Below are 23,009 nucleotides of genomic sequence, written 5' to 3'. Positions count from 1 at the left end.
AGACATAAATGTATATATTTTAATTAGTGCCTTTACTTATTCACCTTTGTTATAATTACCTTATTTATTTATTCTCCCTTATAATCTCCAACTTTATTTATTACTAATTTTTTAATATATTTATTTGTGTGTGTTTTAATATTTTTGTCTGTTTTATTCTTCCTTTGTATTTTTCTACCTTATTTATTTTCACCCATGGTATTTATTTCTGCCTGTCCTTTTTAAATTTCTGTATGCATTTCTGACTCATTATGCAAATGAGGAGGGGCTGTGTCTCAAGGGGTCATCTTCTCTGCTATTGGTGGACCAGTCAGACAGGAGAGCTCTAGGCCTACTCTGCCTGCAGACATCAACGATCTTGCCCCTCACACAGTCAGATGGCTTCCTTCAGTGCGCTGAGGTGTTTAACAACTCTGAAGACACTACCAGCCATGTCTTCCTTCTCTTTTCACGTAGACGCTCCGACAGACAGTGCTTTCAGTTTGCTGCATGCATGGACACAGAACTGCGGTACAGCACACAGTAACGATGAAATGTGTGCTGTTATCACATTCTTCCTCTGTATGTACACATAAACAACAAGGCAGGGAAATATAAAAGGAATTTATTTTATTGTTTGGGTACATTATTGTTCAGTGTACATGCTCACATCTGAACCAAACTTTGCGTGCTTGATAACTCTCTGACCCCCAGACATCTACACGTCAATACCGATTTATATTCATAGCGGCAAGTGCTATGTAGCTCCACATAGGGGACACAGGAAGTGACATATAGCACCTTCATGCGGCGACATAACCGCGTAGGAAATTCACAGCCGCACCGGCAGAGCTCCAGAATATGCAACTCGGCCGGCTCACACGCGGACGCGCTTACAAGTGCGAGGGCCCGCCCAACGCTGCTTGCAGCTTTAATTGTGTTTGGAACTGATGAAATCCTTTTTCAGACAGTGATACCGGTCCCGGGGCAGACAGTTGATTGGCTTGGTTTGGTTGGCTCAATGTCCTCCTCCTCCTCCTCATCATCATCATCAGCTGGACATTCAGTAGGTGTCTGATTCTCTTTGTGTACTTCATCCACGTTTTCAACAAATCACTGGTACATGATTCCATCTCGACATCCCTCTCTCTGTGTTGGACAGTGAACAATGGCATCACAGCCCACATGGAACCGTCCATACAGGTTTTGGTCGGCTTCACTGTTTGATCTCTGGCTTACCCCCCCTGACTGTTCCTCTTCCTCCTCCTCCTCCTCCTCTTCCTTCAGGTTTCTCTGGATCCATTGTTCCTAAACTGAATGAACTAACTCTGGCCCTTTTATCTTTATATTGGTGTGTTTTGTGTTTTTGACTGTTTCTTGTTTCCACCTGCGTAGCTGTGTGCTAACTGAGCTCAACCTGTGCTGGTTGAGTGAACAGTATTGGCTGTTTCATTGCTTTCTCAATGACCATATGGTGAAGGCAGTGAGGAATGAAGGCATTTGTGTGTAGAGTTTAGAGAAATGGTGTGCTTTTTGAAAAATTGTAGTTCAAACGCCTGCTTATAGTGTTTTAGCAATGGAGGAAAACTTAATACAGCATTTTTTCACAGCCTACACTGCATGATAAAGCTGTAGCTTTTACAGTATTTTAACAGATGCGATTGAAAATCTAGCGAATTACAATACTTTAAACAAAACATACCCAAGTAACAGTAAAATTACAGATTTAAAATACTACTTTACAAGTAAATAATAAAAACTACTCAATTACAGTAATGTGAGTAATTGTAATCCATGCAGAACTCACATTTGAAAGAAAGGTCACCCATCATGCAACAAAGGGTGTTACACACCTTCAACAGACTCGGCATTGGAGGGTTTAACAACACACTCCCACTCCACCCTCATTGGTTTCGGAGCCTCCGTCTGAACTACTCCTTCACATCTTTCCTTGACCTCATGACGTTTTCCATTGAGGTCAACCAAAAGTGGTTAGGAAAGGAGAATTGTTTTGACTGTTTGACTGCAGCCTAGGAAATTGTTGAACAGAGCTGAGACGCCATCACAGGGTGAGAGATCTCTGCTGGAAAACACACGTTTGGAGTATTTGAAACAATCAAGGGAAGAGACGTTCACTCGGTGAGTCTGTGGAAAAATAACTTCAGTATCAAATGGCTGAGAAAATAACTCTTGTTGAAAGTTACCTGAACTGCCACGTGTGTTCAGAGACTTTCAGAGATCCTGTGTCTCTGAGCTGCAACCACAGCTTCTGTTCAAGCTGCCTGCAGAAATTCTGGGAACAAGCTGGAAACAAAAACTGTCCCATTTGTAAAAGAAAATCATTAAAGGATGATCTAGAAGTGAACTTTCCACTGAAGGAACTGGCTGACTCCTTTGCTGGGAGACAGAAAACTGGATCATCTGAGACAGAAAAAGGAGAGAAGAAGGTGGAGGCCTTGTGTGAAAAACATCCAGACGTCCCTTATTGGTTCTGTGAGGACGAGCAGAGAGCTGTGTGTCCTGTCTGTGAGTTTTCTCTCCACCAGAGTCACAAGGTGGTTCCTGTAGAACAAGCAGTCCGGGACCTGAAGGAGCAGCTGAAATCTGACTTAGAGTCTCTGCAGGACAAGAGGGACAAATACAAACAAGTGGAGGAAACATACACTTGTCCACAGAGAGGCAGATCAGAGCAGAGTTCAACAAGCTCCACCAGTTCCTGAAAGAGGAAGAGGAGTCCAGACTGGCGGCTCTGAGGGAGGAAGAGGAGCAGAAGAGGAAGACTGTGAGCAGAGAGATGAAGAAGATTCAGGAGCAGATGTCCTCTCTGTCAGACAGGATCTCTGCTGTTGAAGAAGAGCTGCAGAAACCCAGCGTGCCATTCCTCAGCAGTTATAAAGCCACTCAGACCAGAGCCAGAGTCCAGCGCTCACTGTCAGATCCACAGCTGCTCTCAGGAGCGCTGATAGATGTGGCCAAACACCTGGGCAACCTGTCCTTCAGAGTCTGGGAGAAGATGAAGAGGGGAATATTCCAGTATATTTAAGAGAACTGCAAGATGGTGTATTGGTGAGGAGTGTCTGACCGATTGACCAAAAATGCCAGGACCAATTTTTTGCCCACGTCCAGCCCTAGTTTCAGGGCAGGATAAGTGAATGGAAGGTAAAAGATATTTTATTAGTTATTACATTAGTTATCAAAAGGAGATCACACAGAATAGCTTACATGTATGTGATTTGGTCGTACACTGCACTGTGACTTTTACTGTCCTGTTTTACCCGGTTTTTATTTTTGATTTTCTATTTTACCCTTTTAAATCTGGATTTACAGCGACGACTGTATCTAAAGAAGAGTTAGAGTCCCTAAGTAACTAAGGGGGGGATAGAGTGGGAGATGGGGAATCAAAGGAGTACAATAAGCAAAGGTGGGAGACCTGCCCGTTTTTATTTTCTATTTAACTTTTAAAACTTTTTTATATTTCCCTGTGGCTTTTATGTTTTATGTAAAGCACTTTGAATTACCTTGTTGAAATGTGCTATACAAATAAACTTGCCTTGCCTTCTAATGGATTAGTTTTAGTCGATGAAAACTGAAGAGATAGTTTCTTTGTCTTTGAATGACGAGAGAGTTCAGAGATACAGTTTGAGATAGTTTTAGGGAACTGCTTTTCTTTGTCAGAAACAAATTAGTACAGACAGAGGCCCAGAGTCCTAGACTTTGAAAACTCCTGTCTTAGACTTTATCATTTGTGGTTTTCAGGTTTTTTTTATTTCTTTTGGACCTTTTTTTTCAAATGACCTGCCTTTTCTCCGGGCCTGCTAGCGCTTCAGCAGCTAGCTCCCTGGCTGCTTCCCCACCGGCCTGCTTAACACACTCAGCCCGCTAACTGCCAGTCGGGCTGACTCCAGTTCAGTCTCCTGTGTTTTTTGTTAACTGTGTAATGAAATCAGCCCAATCTGTTAGCTCTTCACCAACTAACCTGTCAGCTGGTCCCTCAGCTGTGAAGTCTCAGTAGGAGACTTGGATCTCGCCGCCCTCATGCCACTGTGCAGTCCTGCCCTACCGAGTCAGCACAGAGCAGCTCTTCACCCTCTAAATCACCACTGCTCAGCTCCAAGTCATCGCTGCTGATCGACCCTTCATCCTCATCGCTGCCCTGCTCATTGTCCACTTCAGTTGAAGGTTTATACATTGTTAAAGCGTTACTGAACACTTTTTCCTGAACCAGTATTGTGTTACCAGAAAATAATTCTAAGCTCAAACTCAGCACCACAGACCTTTAGGGCTATTTGGTCAAGACGTGCAGATGGACAGACGTGCATCGGTTGAAACTACCAATCATAATGGAAAAGCAGATACTTAACAAGCTTACGTACTAACTGCCAGCACCTAGGTGACCTATACAACACAGGCCAACTCCACGTAGCTCTTCAGTCCCATCCTCTCCTTCAGGGCTCTCCAGTGGGTGGAAGCCATCCCCAGTTTCACTGTCTGGGGGCTACTCACCCACCGACCACAAGATTGATCCCCGGAAACGTTCCCAACACACAGAATAGAAAATACAGGCAGAGGGCAGGCTCTCTGTGGATCCAGACACTGCCACGCACTTTAATGGGTCAGAAGTGATGATAATAATAATAATAATAATAATAATAATAATAATAATCTTTATTTATAGAGCACTTTTCAAAAACAAGTTACAAGTGTAAAGACAATAATACCCAAGAGACAATAATACAAAAACAATACAAGATAAAAGCATGAAAAACTTTGAAAAGACTAAAGTACACATTTAAGATAAATATAAAATTAGTAAAATACAATAAAATAAAAGGGATAAAATAAAGTCAAATAAGATCGGGAAAGGCTCTCATATAAAAGTATGTTTAAAGATGGGACTTAAAAGAGTTCACTGACTCAGCCGACCTGATTTCCTCGGGCAGGCTGTTCCAGAGCCTCGGGGCCCTGACAGCAAACGCTCTGTCCCCTTTAGTTTTCAGTCGAGACTCTGGAACAGACAACAGACCTCTGCCTGAGGATCTCAAGGTACGTGCTGGTGCGTATGGGACTAAAAGGTCAGAAATATAACAAGGCGAGAGGCCATGAAGAGCTTTAAAAGTGATCAATAGAATTTTAAAGTCAATTCTAAAACATACTGGGAGCCAGTGTAATGAAGCTAAAATAGGAGTAATGTGGTCATATTTCTTTGTTCTGGTTAAAAGCCTGGCAGCTGAGTTCTGGACAGTCTGGAGTCGATCAATAGATTTTTGGGTTAAACAGGTGAAAAGGCTGTTGCAATAATCCAGGCGTGATGAGATGAAGGCGTGTAAAATGGTCTCGGTGTCCTTAAAAGTTAACATAGATTGAATTTTAGCTATATTTCTAAGTTGACAAAACATGATTGAACAAGCTTTGTGGTGTGCTGCTCGAAATTTAAATTACTATCAAACCAAACACCAAGGTTCTTTGCCACAGGCTTAATGTGATTTACTAGGGAACCAGCAGATGGCAGTATTTGATTTGCCATCTGCTGAGACCCGATGACCAGGATTTCTGTTTTGTCTGAGTTCAGCTGGAGGAAATTATTTGACATCCATTTTTAACTTCACAAAGGCAGTTGTTAAGTGAACTCAGCATTCCAGGGTCTGTGGATCTGACGGGCAAGTATATTTGTGTGTCATCAGCATAAATATGAAAAGAAATGCCATGTTTATGGATAATATGCCCATGGGGAAGCAGATACAATGAAAACAAAATGGGTCCTAAGACCGACCCCTGAGGCACACCATATTTAACTGGACAGAATGAGGAGACATAGTTGTTTACAGACACGCAAAACTTCCTATTTGACAGGTAGGATGAAAACCATTCTAGGGCAATACCAGAGATCCCCACCCAGTGCCTCAGTCTGTCTAACATGATGTTGTGATCAATGGTGTCAAAAGCAGCGCTAAGGTCCAGGAGTACCAGGACTGAGCACATGCCTTCATCAGCAGACATTAAAAGGTCATTGGTGACTTTAAGCAGGGCAGTCTCAGTGCTGCGGTACTTCCTGAAACCAGACTGAAACTTTTCAAATAATTTGTTATTTTCCAGTACAGTGAGCAGCTGTTTGGACACAATTCTTTCTAGAATCTTTGCAATAAAAGGCAGTTTTGAAATTGGTCTAAAATTTTGTGTGAGGGAGAGACCTAAACCAGGTTTCTTTAAAAGTGGGTTCACGCAAGCCGTTTTAAAATAATCAGGGACACAACCAGTAGATAGGGAGCTGTTGAAAACAGAGATCAAATGGGGCCCAACAGAATCTATTACTTTCAGTAAAAACTTTGTAGGTATAACATCAAGTGGGCTGGAGGACACTCTCATTTGTGATACTGTTTTTAAAAGCTCAGACAAGTCAATGGGATAAAACTGGTAAAAACTCTCTTGTTGCTGGTGAGTAACCTCTGAGTAAGAGGCCGCGGTTAAGGGGGATTATTTCTGTATGATTAGATGCATTGCATTATTTTAAATCTGCCTTTAAAGTAAACATTCATAGATTAGATATAGATTAAATTCAGTCAGAGTATCACGTCAACTAATAAGAAAAGCAGACAGCATGTTTAATATATTACTTTTCGTGATTTTTGCAAACAAAGCAGTAGTTGTATGTTAACAGGCCACTTTCCCAGCAGCACAGTTATAACCAAGTTTCACATTATATCCACACTAAACTGACAAATCTAAAAAATGACCTTAGATAACTTCTGTTATGATTTGGCGCTCTATAAAAACCAGTGAACGTATTGAGTTTTCAGCACTGTCTGATGGTTTTGGATGGAGGGTTATGAAAGGAATTTCTTTTCACAGACCCAGAAGTGTGAACTGGAACATGCTTCATCATTCCAGTTGTTCTCTTTATCATAGTACTTTATTTCCACACAGTTTTCACTGCTTCCACCGTTAGGCTCCCCAGAATCCCAGTAGCTGAAATTAAAAAAAAGTTTTTATCATTGAACACAACCCAAAAAGCACCAGGTAGTGATTTAATTTGATTGTAAACATGCGTGAACCTTGTAGTCATTGGAGTCCCATCCACCCATTTCCATGTCCCCTCCGTCTCTGAGTCGGTCAGGCCAATCCACATGTACTTGTTAAACTGTCTTATAAAAGTCTTGTTTAAAAAAAAAAGAGACACAAACTGTAAACAACATAATAGAAATGAAACTGATGTATTGATGTATCCTCCACTTCAGTGACCTTTGCATTCATTCAATAGTTCTGCTCTTTATTCTACATGAGTGGTCGTGGATGTGCTACGTTTCTCTTACACACAGATTCATGCACAAACACACACACACACACACACCTGTTCTTCGATGTTGTTGATAATCATCAGGTCTGCACCTTTTTGAAGACAATCATTTCTACTTTCTTGCCAGGTTTTCCTCTGTGAAGAAATGTGATAGAATCCATCTCGGAAAAACTGCCATCCTTGTTGAGTGAATGAAAAACACAAAGTACTTTAAAATATCATATTATCACATTTAACGAACAAGAATTTAAAAAAGGCTTCAGCTACAAAACAAAGAGCCAAGGTGGTATCTATCTTAGAAATATGCATGTTTGCAGCATCATATAAAGACTCACAGGCTGAATATTGGCTCACTTTCATCACTAACAATTTCATCATGATACTTACCATTATTCAACATGTTCATCTTGTCTTTCTCAGCACGGGTTTTGCAACTGGCCTCAGTATCTGAAAGATAATTCCCATTGTCTCTTGAGTTTAAACCTGCAGTGTGGAACTTTTGTCTGTAATTACACAACTATGTTGACTGCTGCTGATGTAATGGCTCTGCCATCCTGAGTTGCTGCTGTCGCTACGGTTGCTTCCCTCTTCAGCTCTGGCAAACCAATCATTGCTGGTTGGCATAAAACACATCACCACTGGTTCACCAGTGCTGGAATCTCGCCACAGACACCAGGTTTAAAAACTCTGGTGTACAGCAGCTTTAGCTAGCGGTGATTGGCTTAATCAGCATTGTGTGAACTCGAATAAAACGGACTTCATTTATATGTAAAAGTCCCGCACTGCGGGGGGGTTCCTCCACTTAATCTAATACAGTATCATTAGCTTTCTTGTAACAGTGATCACTAGTGGTCCTGTTATGATTTGTGTTTGGATCTCATCCTCCCTTATTTTAAAGAAACTGCAAGTGCAGATTATGATATGGCCCTGTATGTTACCATGTTTATTAAGTGATCTACTCACTGATGAAAACAAACTTTGACAGATGCATATTTAGCAGTCAGAGCAGATATTTATCATAACTTGTTGTATTCACGGCTGCCAGTTCCACCTTATGGTCTTAAAATCATGTGATGTCACTGAAGCTGGAGCAATAATGCAGATATCAAAACAAAGTCATAATCAGTTTAGTTTCTGTCTGAACAAACTAAAGTATCTAATTACATTCATACAGTGAGTGCACCTTTGCCACCACTCAAAACCACAAACAGTAGATCATCAAATCAATCCCTTCATCCCTAAAAATAAGGATCTGTCATACTTAACATTTGTAACATTTCCATGCCTGTCAACCCTCCTGTTTTTCCTGGGATTCTCCCGCTGTTTAAATATTTTCCTGTAAATCTCCCATAACAGTGGCACATGGCGCCTGAACAGTGTAAAAAATGTCCAACCACAGGTGAAATAGACCAATACTCACCCACTTCGCTAGCTAACATAACCAAATGTTGGCCTACATTTATCTCAAATGAATTGCAGTTACTGACATTCATTGCATACAAAGTTTATCTTTGGTTATTTGATTTATTATTAAAGTTCGCACTTTGTTGCGACCATATTGGTACATCTGATTACAATGAATGGAAGAAGCTCAGTTACATAAAATGGCAAGGTCGTATGTAACAAGGTCGTATGTAACAAGATTGTTCCTTGGTTAATTCAGTCATTACACACAGTTGTTCGACAGTGTGCATCACTGGCAGGTTATAAGAACAGCAGTAAAAATAAATTATTAGCTAATTACTTCAAATATTCACCTGCTTATATTGACTGAGAATGTCTTTTTAACACACTCTCTAAATATAAAAAAATATATAGTAAAATGCTGGATTTAAATATAACTTTGAGTGATTAGGTTAAGGTCAGCCAGAATTAAGAAAGATATATTTACCTTTAAGTTGTCTCTGAAGATCATTTCTCTCTTTGGTGATGTCTCCAACTGTTTGTTGGAGCTGGTCTCTTTCTTTAGTCAGGTTGATGTTACTGGTCTGTAACTGGTCTCTTTCTATAGTCAGGTTGTTGTAACTGGTCTGTAACTGGTCTCTTTCTATAGTCAGGTTGTTGTAACTGGTCTGTAACTGGTCTCTTTCTATAGTCAGGTTGATGTTACTGGTCTGTAACTGGTCTCTTTCTATAGTCAGGTTGATGTTACTGGTCTGTAACTGGTCTCTTTCTATAGCCAGGTTGTTGTAACTGGTCTGTAACTGGTCTCTTTCTTTAGTCAGGTTGATGTTACTGGTCTGTAACTGGTCTCTTTCTATAGTCAGGTTGATGTTACTGGTCTGTAACTGGTCTCTTTCTATAGTCAGGTTGATGTTACTGGTCTGTAACTGGTCTCTTTCTATAGTCAGGTTGTTGTAACTGGTCTGTAACTGGTCTCTTTCTTTAGTCAGGTTGATGTTACTGGTCTGTAACTGGTCTCTTTCTATAGTCAGGTTGTTGTAACTGGTCTGTAACTGGTCTCTTTCTATAGCCAGGTTGTTGTAACTGGTCTGTAACTGGTCTCTTTCTATAGTCAGGTTGATGTTACTGGTCTGTAACTGGTCTCTTTCTATAGTCAGGTTGTTGTAACTGGTCTGTAACTGGTCTCTTTCTTTAGTCAGGTTGTTGTAACTGGTCTGTAACAGGACCATCTCCATTTCCCACTTGATATCTGTTTGGCACATGAACAATAAATGAACAAATGAGTTAACCAACATCACCTTCTTAGTGCTTCATCAGCATGCCAACACAGTAAGGGTGGTGCAGTGGATAAGAAACATGCCTTTGGTGTGAGAGACCAAGATTTGAATCCACTGTCAGACACCAATGTGTCCCTAAGCAAGACACTTAACCCCTAGTTGCTCCAAAGGTGTGCGATGTCTGACATACAGTTTGTAGCAATTGTAAGTAGCTTTGGATAAAAGCGTCAGCTAAATGAATATAAGTAAATAAATGTAAATGTACTCACACAGAATTATGAGTCCAGCCAGGAGGAGAAGACACAGCAGACCTAGAAACACTGCAGCAGCTCTGCAGGAACTCTTTTTTACTCTTTTATCTCCACCACCTGAAATTAGGAGACGTCTTCCATTATGTTTTCATTTTAAATAAATAAGATTAAATCAAGCTTTGTGTCTTTGCTTCATACTCAATAGATAACAACCATAGCAAGTGTAGTGTACCAACCAGCATTTGTTTAATTATTTTAGAAGAATCCAGCATCTCTCTCTTTGTCTCCCCTGAGAGAAGGTGAGATGAGTTATTTCACCCAAGGGGGCCTCATCCCAGGATTTGGCCTTTGTGACCTGCACAGGAAAGGACCCCTGCACAGACTTAAAACTGTTTATTCTGAGATGCATCTGACCACTCTGACCATAAAGGTGCCACTAAATACACTCCACAGGAAGACCAAAAGGGCAGATAACCAAGGTAACCATGGTAATAATGTTCCCCTTTTAAAATTACCTCTGACCTTCATAGAAATGATATGGTACAGAAATTATCATGTGTTAACCAATTTCCCAGCTCTTGAGCCAAGGATTGAATCTAAAGTGAGCAATCAGGGGTGCCGCACTGCAGGCAGCAGTATCTCAGTCCGTAAGGATTAGGCTGGGAACCGGAGGGTTGCCGGTTTGAATCCAGCTTGGACCAGAGTTGCGGAGTGTGGACTGGTAGCTGGAGAGGTGCTAGTTCAACTCCTGGGCACTGCTGAATGTGGCCTGAACCTAACTGCTCTGGGCGCTGCACAGAGTGGCAGCCCCCTCGCTCTGACATCTCTCTGAGTGTTTCTATGGGTTATGTTTGTGAGTGTGCTTCGGACCTGTGTGTTTAATAATAACAAACATTGAATTTTCCCTTGCAGGATTAATAAAGTATATCTTAATGAAGTATATCTTCTTCAATCAAAGTTATCTTCATTCTCCTTTCATGAAACCAGTGTCTCCCCAGAAGACAAAAGAAGTATTACATGCCATTGTTCTTAACTACCTCTCCTTGTGCTTAATATATATTAGTCTGTTTTATTGTTTTTATCTAATGCCATGTTCTTATGACTCCTTATATATTTTCTAAGAATGCTTAACAATCAGCATTCTCCTGGAAGTATTTAGTTAAGATGCTCTTTCATCTGCTGGGATCCCTAGGAAAAGTTTTTAACTGGTAACCATTCTTTTTTTTGTTATGGACGATTAACAGTAACTTTTCCTTTTATCAAATGCTTAAAACTTAGAACTGTATAACTGGTCATGGCATTTAAAAGTTGATTGTGGAAAGGTATTTGATTTGGACTACTGTGTCTATAGGTAATTATAAAAAAACAAAAACAAAAATGACCTGTAGAGTTCCCCATGGCTCCATTCTGGGGCCTCTTCTATTTAACATCTACATGCTTCCACTGGCTCAGATTATGAAAAACAACCAAATATGTTACCATAATTATGCAGATGACACACAAATTTACATAACCATATCACCAGGGGACTACGATCCCATACAAGCGCTGAGTAACTGTATTGAAAAGGTCAACGGTTGGATGTGCCAGAATTTTTTTAAATTAAACAAAGATAAAACTGAAGTTATTGCTTTTGGATCCAGGGAAGAACGATTGGAAGTCAGTGCTCAGCTACAATCTGTAATGTTAAGAACCACAAACCAAGCCAGAAATCTTCTAGTCATGGACTCAGACATGAATTTCAGGAGCCACATTAAGACAATTACATCACCTGAAGAATATATCAAGGATTAAAGGACTTATGTCTCAGCAAGACTTGGAAAAACTTATCCATGCATTTATCTTCAGTCGACTCGACTACTGTAACGGTGTCTTTACAGGCTCCCTAAGAAATCCATCAGGCAGCTGCAGCTGATTCAGAACGCTGCTGCTCGAGTCCTCACTAAGACCAAAAAGTGGATCACATCACTCCAGTTCTTTAATTAAATCAAATGTAAGGCTGTGGATTAATGTCGTACACTGCACTGTTACTTTTACTGTCCTGTTTTACCCTGTTTTTATTTCCTATTTAACTCTTTAAAAATGTATTTTATCCTGTTTTATTTTATATTTCACCCTTTCAAAAATTATATTTCAGTATGTTTTTTTCAATTTCCCTTTGCTGCAAAGCATTTTGAATTACCTTGTTGTTGAAATGTGCTATACAAATAAACTTGCCTTGCCTTGATTAAAACATGCGCAAAGAGACTTTAAGACCTCCATTAAAGTTAAGACATAGAATCTCAGAGGAGGTTAAAACACCTCCTCCTGGGGACACCGAGGGCATCAAACAACAAACCGATAACGCCAATCACTGCAAGAGTTTTTTTCAACTACCAGCCACTCCTTATTTAAAGTCGGGGGCTGCTCCTTGTTACCTGCACATTGGTCTGGTAAGTAAAAAAGTTTATCAAATGTTGGCTTTCTGTTGTCAGGCGCAGTAACATTAACAGAAAGGCTAACGTTAACTGAAGTTAAGCTGGCTGACACTGAGGTAACGGTAACTTTGCACCAAGTGCTGTAGTTGTGTAAGCCCTATCTGTATAACGTGGAGACAGTCAAACTCTGCAGTCTAGTATGATAAGCTATTGCTAAACGCAAAGTGTTTGTAGTAAGATGTTGGGTAACGTTACTCAGAAAGTCCTACCATTCAGCCCTTCTATTGCAGAGACTAACGTTAGTTGCCTCAAGCGGCTGTAACGTTATTTGTAAAGGAGTTATTTTTTTTACTGTAGAGATTTTCCATTGTTGATGAATCTACTTTATCATGTGTTGTCATGACATGTGGAGAGGTGAACTATATTGCATTATGCAAGACGCGTCAGCACGGTCTCACAGATATTAATGGGATGGACATAATAACAGAAACACCTGTCCATGTTCTACACCTTAACAGCAGCACAACAAACTGGAGCTTCCAAAATGATCATACTTATTATTAGTTATTTTAGCAAAATACTGCACATTATCATTTTTATAAAGGAAGGATTTAAGGCAGGAATGTTATTGCAGAACTGTATTATTTTTAAACTAGATGTGATTAATAAAGGGGTAATTTAAGTCTTAGAATCTAACGTTATTTCTCACAACATTAAACTCTGCCCATGTCCTGTGCTTGTGAGAAGTATTTACTTGCCATTATTTTGTAACCTAATAAAAAGTTGGTGTTCTTGTATTGTGTGCCCATTAAGGACTATAGAGAGTGCTGCTGAAGGAATTTCATCATGGCCATAATCACCTGACTGGCAAAAGCAGCTATTGTACAGGTGAGTCGGATAAATGATGAAATATTGTATTTGAAAAAAGCAGCATTTGATGATGATGATGTTGTTTACTGGGGCAGCGTTCTGAATCAGTGCAGAAATTATAGGATAATTAGTAGGGTAAGAGTAATGGGAAAAGATCATGCTGTACAAAGAGGAGACAGGACCACCAGTGTCCAACATGGAAACACTGTCAAGCTTTAACTACAGAGGGACTGTGGGAGATCTGGGACTGCCAGGAGAAACTCAACATCATCTGCATCTGAGTGCTGGTAACTTGAACAGTAATCAGAAATGTATGCAAATAGTAAAGTATAGCAGAAGTACAGCTTGGGTTTCACGTCAGCAGTAAATCATAATGTTTGTCTTTTGGAAATGACAAACAATTCTGTGGCATCCTATTTACACTTGGCTGCAAAAGGTATCATTTTACAGTCTGCAATGATTGAAAAATAATATATATTATTACCTGGTTGACACAGGACACCTGTTTTTTTTGTTGTTTCATAACAGGGTCGCGGGGGGGCTGGAGCCAATCCCAGCTGACGTCGGGCGCAAGGCAGGGTATACCCTGGACAGGTCGCCAGTCCATCGCAGGGTGGGGGAAGCATATATAATCTAATTCAATGTATAATATCTAATGAAATATATGCAAAGTGTAACAAGAAGGCAGAAGTTGGCCTGTGAGACTTATGTACATAGAGAAGGCCTCAGTGGAGCCTTCTTGAGAGTAAAGATACCATTCTGGGTATGGGACCTCGATATGTTGTTGTAGGTTGTTATATTGAATGTATGTGTACTTAAAGAATATCCATGTAAAGAGAACCAACAAATGACATTGTTTTGCCTAAATTCTATGTTTTACCTTTGAATTCTTGTGAAAACCATGTTGCTAACCAAAAGTTTAGAATGTTTGTGGGTCTGGGAATTGAGAAATTTCTTCTTGGAAACCCACTCAAGGGGGATATCAGATTAATGACTTGTTTTTGTGAACTTTAATAACATAGAAAAGTATTTAGGAGATGACGCAGTTAGAAATCCGCCATATTGTGGATGTGGCTGTAATTTTGGGGGTTTATATTAGAGTTAACAAGGAGTGGTTGTTAGACTTTTTCCAGAAGGCAGAGGGAAAACATCGCCGGCAAATTTGGTCAGTAGAATTAGGATTAAACCATTGAATCATTTAATATCAGGATAATGTAAAGTTAATGTCCAAAGATTTTTAGAAGGCTGATCTAAGTGAATTAGAGGGTTTTGACTAATCTTTGGGATATTGGTAAAGTGATCTCAGTTGCAATTAATTTTCTATTATTTTTATTATTTTTCTTAATTATAACTTTATGTAATCTGTATTAATTGTAATTTTTCTTATGTAAATAAATTATTGAAAAATCTAAAGATACAGACTTAATGATTTCTGTGTCTCTGGTCTATCACAGAGGAAAACCCAGCCAAGGAACAAAAAAAACCCACAGTGAGTTTGTAATTGCTTCAATTCATGTCGAGTCCATGACTATGCCAAGATTTCTGGCTTGGTTTGTGGTTCCTAACCTTACCAATTCAAGCCGACCAATCACAGTGCTTACGGTCCCTGTCGACAACATTCATAACCACGAGTGACTTGGGACTTGACTTGGACTCTAGTTCAAAGACTTGTGAGCATCTCTACTTATCAGTCTGATTAGATTTATTACAGTAAGTAAACACAAAGCTGAAGAGAAAATTATACGGATTAAACAGAAAATCAACAGATTTGGATACCTCCTTTCAAAGACATTAAACTTCAGGGACCAAAATGATTCATCAGAACTGCTTGTTGGGTGGGTGGGGTAGGGTCTGCGTCCAACCAGAACTGTGACTTTCCAAAACCAACAATCACACCCAACCACTTTGTGTCAATGATCGACTAGGAGGTGAGAAAGTCAGTTTCACCACCCTTTGAGTTTGTGAACAGCACTTTTGCAAAGACATAACATGTATAATCTTGTTTTGGGGAACTAGTAACAGGTCACTGTCAGGGAAACAAAGCAGAAGAGGAAGTACAGTATGATGTACAGTACAAGCTTTCATGTAGTTATTTGTTTGCTGATTGTATCATGCAGAGCAGATTCTAAAACTGCCACAGAGATAATGTTGTCCTGCTTTGCTTGCTAGGTGCTCACTAGACAATATTCAGTATTGTGTAACAGCCTCCCAATCTTGTAAGCAGAATCATCATTTTACAAATTTGTCAAACAAAACAAGCATCTACTAGGGCTGGACCCAAGTATTCAATTTTAATTTTGAGATTTGAATGTTGAGATTTAAGTGTACGTGGTACCAGAGCACCCTAGGCCGAAGATCGATTTTTTTAATCGTCTCATCTGATTTGAGGCCACATGTTTTGGACACTCGCACTTCACACGTGTGAAGAGAGGGGCAGAGCTGTCAACTGATCACCATCTGGTGGTGAGTTGGGTCAGGGGGTGGGGGAAGACTCTGGACAGACCCGGTAAGCCCAAATGGGGAACGTCTGGAGGAGGCCCCTGTCCGTGAGATCTTCAACTCAAACCTCTATTGCTGAAGATGCAGCGGGAAGCTGTGGTCTCAAGGTCTTAGATGCCTCATGGGGAGCTAACCCTCTAACACCGTGGTGGACACCAGTGGTCAGGGAATCCGTTCGACTGAAGAAGGAGGCTTTCCGGGATTTGTTGTCTCGGAGGACTTCCGGAGACGGTTGCAAGTTACTGATGGGCCCGAAGGGCTGCAGCCTCTGCTGTGGCAGATGCAAAGCAGCGGTTGTGGGAGAAGTAGGGGATAGAAGAAGAAGAGCACAGGAAGTGCATTCTAACCTCTGCACTTCCTGTGCTCTTCTTCTTCTATCCCCTACGATGATCTTGTATTGATTGCACTTTTTGTTTTGATTGCACTTTTTTTTAACTCTTACTTCCTTCCCTAGTTATCTACCCCATTGATATTATATGTACTGTGAGCTCTTACTAGTATTTATTGCTGCTCTTACTAGTATGTATTGTCAGTTGTAGACCTGTAGTTGATGCTCTGTTGATGCTTGTATGTTGTTCCTCAAATGTAAGTCGCTTTGGATAAAAGCGTAAATGTAAATATAAATGTAAATGTAAGTTCGGAGAAGACATGGAGAAGGACTTTCGGTTGGCACCAAAGTGTTTCTGGAGAACTGTCATCTTAGGAGGGGGAAGTGGGGACCGTCCAAGCTGTGTACAGTAAGGATGGGACCCTGTTGACCTCAACTGCTGAGGTAATTGGGCGGTGGAAGGAACACTTTGAGGAACTCCTAAATCCGACTGACACGACCTCTCTAGTAGAGGCAGAGCTGGAGGCGGATAGAGGTTTATCGTCAATTTCCCTGGAGGAAGTCACTGAGGTAGTCAAACAACTCCACAGTGGCAAAGCCCCAGGGATTGATGAGATCCGCCTAGAAATGCTAAAAGCTTTGGGTGTGGAGGGGCTGTCTTGGATGACACGTCTCTTAAACATTGTGTGGAAGTCGGGTACAGTGCCCAAGGAGTGGCAGACTGGGGTGGTGGTTCCCCTGTTCAAAAAGGGGGACCAGAGAATTTGTGCCAATTACAGGGCTATCACACTTCTCAGCCTCCCCGGTAAAGTCTACTCCAGGGTGCTGGAACAGAGGGTTTGGCCAATAGTCAAACCTCAGATCGAAGAGGAACAATGCGGTTTTCATCCCGGTCGTGGAACAACTGACCAGCTCTTTACTCTCACAAGGATCCTGGAGCGGGCTTGGGAGTATGCCCATCCAATCTACATGTGTTTTGTAGATCTGGAGAAGGCGTATGACCAGGTCCACCGGGAGAAACTGTGGGAGATGTTGTGGGAGTATGGAGTGAGCGGGGCCCTTCTCAGGGCTATCCAATCCCTGTACATCCAAAGCTGTGTCCAAGTACTCGGCAATAAGTCTTTCCAGGTGAGGGTTGGCCTTGGGATATCGTCACTGCTTTTTGCGGATGATGTGGTCCTGATGGCATCATCGGTCCTTGACCTGCAGCTCTCACTTGATCGGTTCGCAGCAGAGTGAGAAGCGGTTGGGATGAGGATTAGAGGGGGTTGAGATCAGCTGAAGAGACCCCAACAAAAGAAAGGGTATGGAAAGGTCACTTTTCCTAAGTGCTATTCCTGGGCATTACTGGCCACTTGGCAACAGCCGAGATAAGCCTCTCGGTGCCTGACTGTTAAACTGACAAAAGGGACATTAACCAGCGATTAGCATTTGCCTGAACAGCCTATTAGAACTCCCCTTAAAAGGGGGCACGAAACCCTAAACGCCCCCCCCCCCCCCCCACAAATGTAACCGTGACAACTGACCTTGCTCTGTGTTTCATTACCTCATCAAAGAGATAGTCTTGTTCACGCCTAGCTGAGGAACACCAGAGACACAGACCTGAACCCCCTTTTGTAAACAAAGATTGATGTGCAAGCGTGATAAGCCAGGATATGCGAAAAGAGGACACAACTCCTGCCTTCTTGAGCTAAAACACATATCCATTATAAACATATCCTTGCTAAGTTAGTAGTGGCGCTGCCTCTATTTGAGTAGTTATGTCACCATGTTGTTGCTATCTGTTTTTGATATTATTGCTGAAAAGAATCTAAATAAGTTACTTGTGCAGTGTTGTTCACAATACTTTCTCACACAATTCCTTTAGAAATGATGATAAAGAAATGTCATACTATACGCTATTAATTGCCAGCTTGAATTTAAGGCTAAATAACTAAATTTCCCAGTTCCTAAGCAAAGATTGTTTTTGGATTAATCTAGGCTGTTGTCATGTAACCTGAGCTTCCCCAAGTGGACGAAATAAGTATTACATGCCATCGGCTAAAATGCCGTTAATGTATAAATGTCACTCCGTATTTATCATGACCAATAAGTGTTTTCCTGTTACCAAATGCTTAAACTTAGAACGGTACAACAGTTGGACCAGTGAGGTTTGATTGTGGAAAATATTTGATTATAATACGCACAAATAGATTTTCTTTTTCTTTTATAGACATTAAAAGTTTAGAAGGACTGCCCTCTGGGGAACCACGCCCCAGACAACAAAAGAGCGACACATGACGTGCTAGCGTGGGACCCATGCAACAGGCCAAAGCAGGCCGCCGACAAGCAGTAAGACTAAACAAAGCATTCTGCGGTCGGGGATGTCCCATAGTGTTAATATTTTTCTTTTAACTCATAAAATCAAAGCTTACTTTCATTAGTTCTCCTCTGCCGTATAAGTCAAATGCTTCCCACAATCGAACCTCCATTCTCATTGTTCAGCCATTGTTTATTTCTCTGATGTATTTAACCACCTTTTTAATATCACCATAGTTAGTTGATAAATTCACTGTAACCAAGGAATTGTGTGTTGCCTCTTTCTAAGTCCCTGCCAAGAGAATTTACCCTTTAGATATGAGACTGACTGAGATAATTGAGTGATTATTAACTAACTGATCACTGGTGAATTATTGTATAGTTATTAAAAGCTACCTAGAAGTCCGGAGACTCTAGGTTAATAACAACTCCGGTGGTGCCCTGCGAAACGAGAGATTATTTTTTGTCTGATTATTAAAATTAATAATTGGGTATTCTCATAAATTTATTAAAATTCATAGCTAGTTTAGACATGCTACACTCGCTTTACCGCACCATTGTGACGAAAAGAGAGGTGAGCCGTAAGGCAAAGTTCTCGATCTACCGGTCAATTTTCGTTCCTACCCCACCTATGGTCATGAAGGCTGGGTCATGACTGAAAGAACGAGATTGCAGGTAGAAGCGGCCGAAATGGGTTTCCTCAGGCGGGTGGCTGGTGTCTCCCTTAGAGATAGGGTGAGAAGCTCAGCCATACGCGAGGAGCTCAGAGTAGAGCCGCTGCTGGTTTGCGTCGAAAGGAGCCAGTTGAGGTGGTTTGGGCATCTGGTATGGATGCCTCCTGGACCACCTCCCTAGCACGTCCAGCTGGGAGGAGGCCTTGGTGGAAGAACCAGGATTAGGTGGAGAGATTATATCTCCACCCTGAGCTGGTTAATGTGGCTCAGGAAAGAGAAGTTTGGGGTCCCCTGCTGGATCTGCTGCCCCCGCTACCCGACCCCGGATAAGCGTATGAAGATGGATGGAGATCAAAAAAAGTTAATCAGTAGCCTAAACTGTAGGCTACAACAAACCATAACAACATAATGAACACATTTAAATCATTATATTACGCCGGTTGAAAAAGAACATGTAGTAGGCTATAATAAAAGTTAAAAATGATCATGCATAATCTAAGGTGTCATTTACACTGGAGACATGTCCCCATCGCTTTTTGAAATAGCTGATGTTGTCCCCCATTGAAAGCATTAGTTAAAAATGTTATGAAAAGTAGTTTGCAGCAAGAAATGTTAACTAACAAATGAAAATGTGTTGAGAAAATTTTTGGGTCACAATAAGAAAACATGCAATTCAATGTAAACATAAAAAAAAGGACCACGGCTTCAACCATACAGTAAATATTCCTCTTTTATGTAACTCCTCATTCTCATAGTCTGGCACTACTGCCATAGACATTGGAAATAATAACTTGCTGTTTTAGTTCTTCTTGGGCATTTATCCTTATTTTGCTGTTCTGTGTATACAGTATCTATCAAATACCTAGCTCTAGCTTGTGAGAGCCAGATTATCAACAGTTGTTTAAACAATCGGCATAACATCCCCTGTTGCCATAGCAAACTTCATATCATCAGGTGATATGGACATTTATTTGTGTATCAACAGCATAATATTAAAGATCAGTGCCATAATACCTGCTAAAATATCCCAGCAGCAGAATCTAAAGGCTGAAAATAAAGTCTATTCTATGTTTGTGTGTGCTGATGAGTAAATAATATTCACATATTTGCATGAACCTGCTGTCATCATGCTACTATAGTGTGTACAGGTTAACCTGTTTGCATGTGTTCATTACCTGAGAGTGCAGGTCCAGTTCTGTTCAGCTGAGTCTGGATCGTGTCTTCATTTGCATAAATATTTTCTGAACAATTTACTCGTCTCTTCTTTCTGCCAGGATTTCCTGATGATTTCTCTAAGTTAACATAGATATCCATTTGATCCATAATGTTCAGCTGGCAGTTAAGTTTGCTGTGCTTCTTAAATGATAAATGATTGTGTTAGTAACATCGCAGCACATTGACACATGTACTTAACAGGAAACTGAGCTGATGGGATAAAGTGATGGCCCTTTCAGCCTTTTGTCACACTCACAGGGAGGGGCTTTCCACTTTGGTTAAAGCTCTGCAGCAGGGTCTAAAAGTCTGTTAACTACCATTAAATGTGTTTCCCTCATAAACAAAAAACAATTAACTGTATAATTCTCTGACACCAACACATCATGTACTGTATATATACTGTATATATATATATATATATATATAAACAAAAAAAATTCTATATACTGTATATATTTTAATATGAAGGTAGGCTATTTATTTTTTACAGTAGCTATTTACAGCTACCTGTAATTTTCTAATGTTAAACTCAGATAAAACTGAAGTTATTGCTCTGGGGCCTAAGCACCTCCGTGACGTATTATCTAAAGATATAGTTTCCCTTGATGGCATCGCCCTGGCCTCCAGCACCACTGTGAGGAATCTTGGAGTTTTCTTTGATCAGGACATGTCGTTCAAGTCTCACATTAAGCAAATTTTTTTTTCACCTACGTAATATTGTGAAAATCAGGAACATCCTGTCTAAAAATGATGCAGAAAAACTAGTCCATGCATTTGTTACTTCTAGGCTGGATTACTGCAATTCCTTATTATCAGGTTGCTCGAAAAAGTCCATTAAGACTCTTCAGCTGATCCAGAATGCTGCAGCACGTGTTCTGACAAGAACCAGGAAAAGAGATCACATTTCTCCTGTTTTAGCTTCTTTGCATTGGCTTCCAGTAAAATCCAGAATAGAATTTAAAATCATTCTTCTTACCTACAAAGCTCTTAATGGTCAGGCACCATCTTATCTTAAAGAGCTCATAGTACCTTACTACCCCACCAGAGCACTGCGCTCCCAGAATGCAGGGTTACTTGTGGTTCCTAGAGTCTCCAAAAGTAGACTAGGAGCCAGAGCGTTCAGCTATCAAGCTCCTCTCCTGTGGAACCAGGTTCCAGTTTGGGTTCAGGAGGCAGACACCATCTCCACATTTAAGAGTAGGCTTAAGACTTTCCTCTTTGATAAAGCTTATAGTTAGGGCTGGCTCAGGTGGAGTCCTGAACCATCCCTTAGTTATGCTGCTATAGGCCTAGACTGCCGGGGGATTTCCCATGATGCACTGAGCTCCTCTCTCCTCTACTTTCTCTCCCTCTGTATGCAACCTCATCCCATTATTGCCTATTGAAACTGAAGGGATTATTACTTTATTTTGTTTCTGCAAAGCAATCTCATTTTTGTGGGCCTAAACATGCTCAAAATTTCACCAAACTTTGCACATAATTCAGGTGGGTCTCATATGAATTTAATGGAAATTTTTGGATGATTTACACACTTGACGATTAAAAGTGGTACAAACAATGAGATTTTGTCCACAAGCATGCCCAGGGCATGTCCTCAAAAACTGATGATTATAACTTCAGTGTACATGCTCACATCTTCTTGTACAAACGGTAAGTTTTTGTGAAATGGCGTGCAAGTGGCGTGGCATCCAAAATCCATGATTCACCATGAAACAGGAAGTTGTTCTAACTTCAGAGTACATGCTCACATTTGCATCAAACTTTACGTGCTTGAAAACGCCCTGAACACATCTACATTCATTATTCAGTTACAGTCATAGCAACAAGTGCAATGTAGCGCCACAAAGGGGACACAGGAAATGATGATTAACACGTTTGTGCAGCTTCCAAAGCGCGTGGCAAATTCACAGCCTCACCAGCAGAGTCTGCAATGTGGCCACCTCACACCTCGACGCGCTACAAGTGCGAGGGCCCGCCCAATGCTGCTTGCAGCTTTAATTATTAGGGCCCGAGCACGAAACGTGCTAGGTCCCTAATGAAACTGAAGGGATAATTTTTTCTTTCTTTCGGCCTAAACATGCTTGAAAACTCACCAAGCTTTGCATATAATTCAAAAGCGGCCAACCTCCTCCTATAGAATTATTCCGACGACTTCAGATTGTCCCTGTCTACTCTACAGCCATTGACCATTAAAAGTTGTTCAAACGGTGAGTTTTCGTGCAGCGGTGTGCCCGTGGCGTGGCATCCAAAATCGCTGATTTGCCATGAAATAGGAAGTTGTTGTACCTTGACTGTACAGGCTCAGATCTGCACCAAACTTGACATTTTTCATAGGAGTCCTGGCCTAAGGTGAGGAGGAGGTGATGGGGCAGTGGATAAGATGCATGACTTTGGTGTGAGACCCAGGTTCAACTCCCCACTGTGACCCATCCACCATTGTGTCCCTGAGCAAGACACTTAACTCCTAGTTGCTCCAGAGGCGTGAGGCTAAAGCATCAGCTAAATT

At 40.9% G+C, this 23,009-nt stretch overlaps 1 protein-coding gene and 1 pseudogene across 1 annotated transcript; one reads left to right on the top strand and one right to left on the bottom strand.

The window, feature by feature from the left end:
- The first annotated feature begins 2,024 nt into the window (after positions 1-2,024).
- Positions 2,025-23,009, top strand: part of LOC119891570 — a 30,740-nt pseudogene continuing 9,755 nt past the window's right edge.
- On the bottom strand, positions 6,545-9,936 carry LOC119892345 (C-type lectin domain family 4 member M-like). Its single transcript, XM_038704539.1, has 5 exons — positions 9,162-9,936; positions 7,658-7,717; positions 7,325-7,449; positions 7,029-7,129; positions 6,545-6,942 (listed from the first exon to the last, which is right to left on the bottom strand). Exons 1-5 carry the CDS (start codon positions 9,934-9,936, stop codon positions 6,801-6,803), a joined length of 1,203 nt encoding a protein of 400 aa, XP_038560467.1. The 3' UTR covers positions 6,545-6,800.

The sequence above is a fragment of the Micropterus salmoides genome, unplaced genomic scaffold, assembly GCF_014851395.1.
Source record: "Micropterus salmoides isolate LMB-PRFRI ecotype aquatic unplaced genomic scaffold, ASM1485139v1 Ms_hic_scaffold_7, whole genome shotgun sequence".
Lineage (NCBI taxonomy): Eukaryota > Metazoa > Chordata > Actinopteri > Centrarchiformes > Centrarchidae > Micropterus > Micropterus salmoides.
This window is presented reverse-complemented; position numbering and strand designations above follow the sequence as displayed.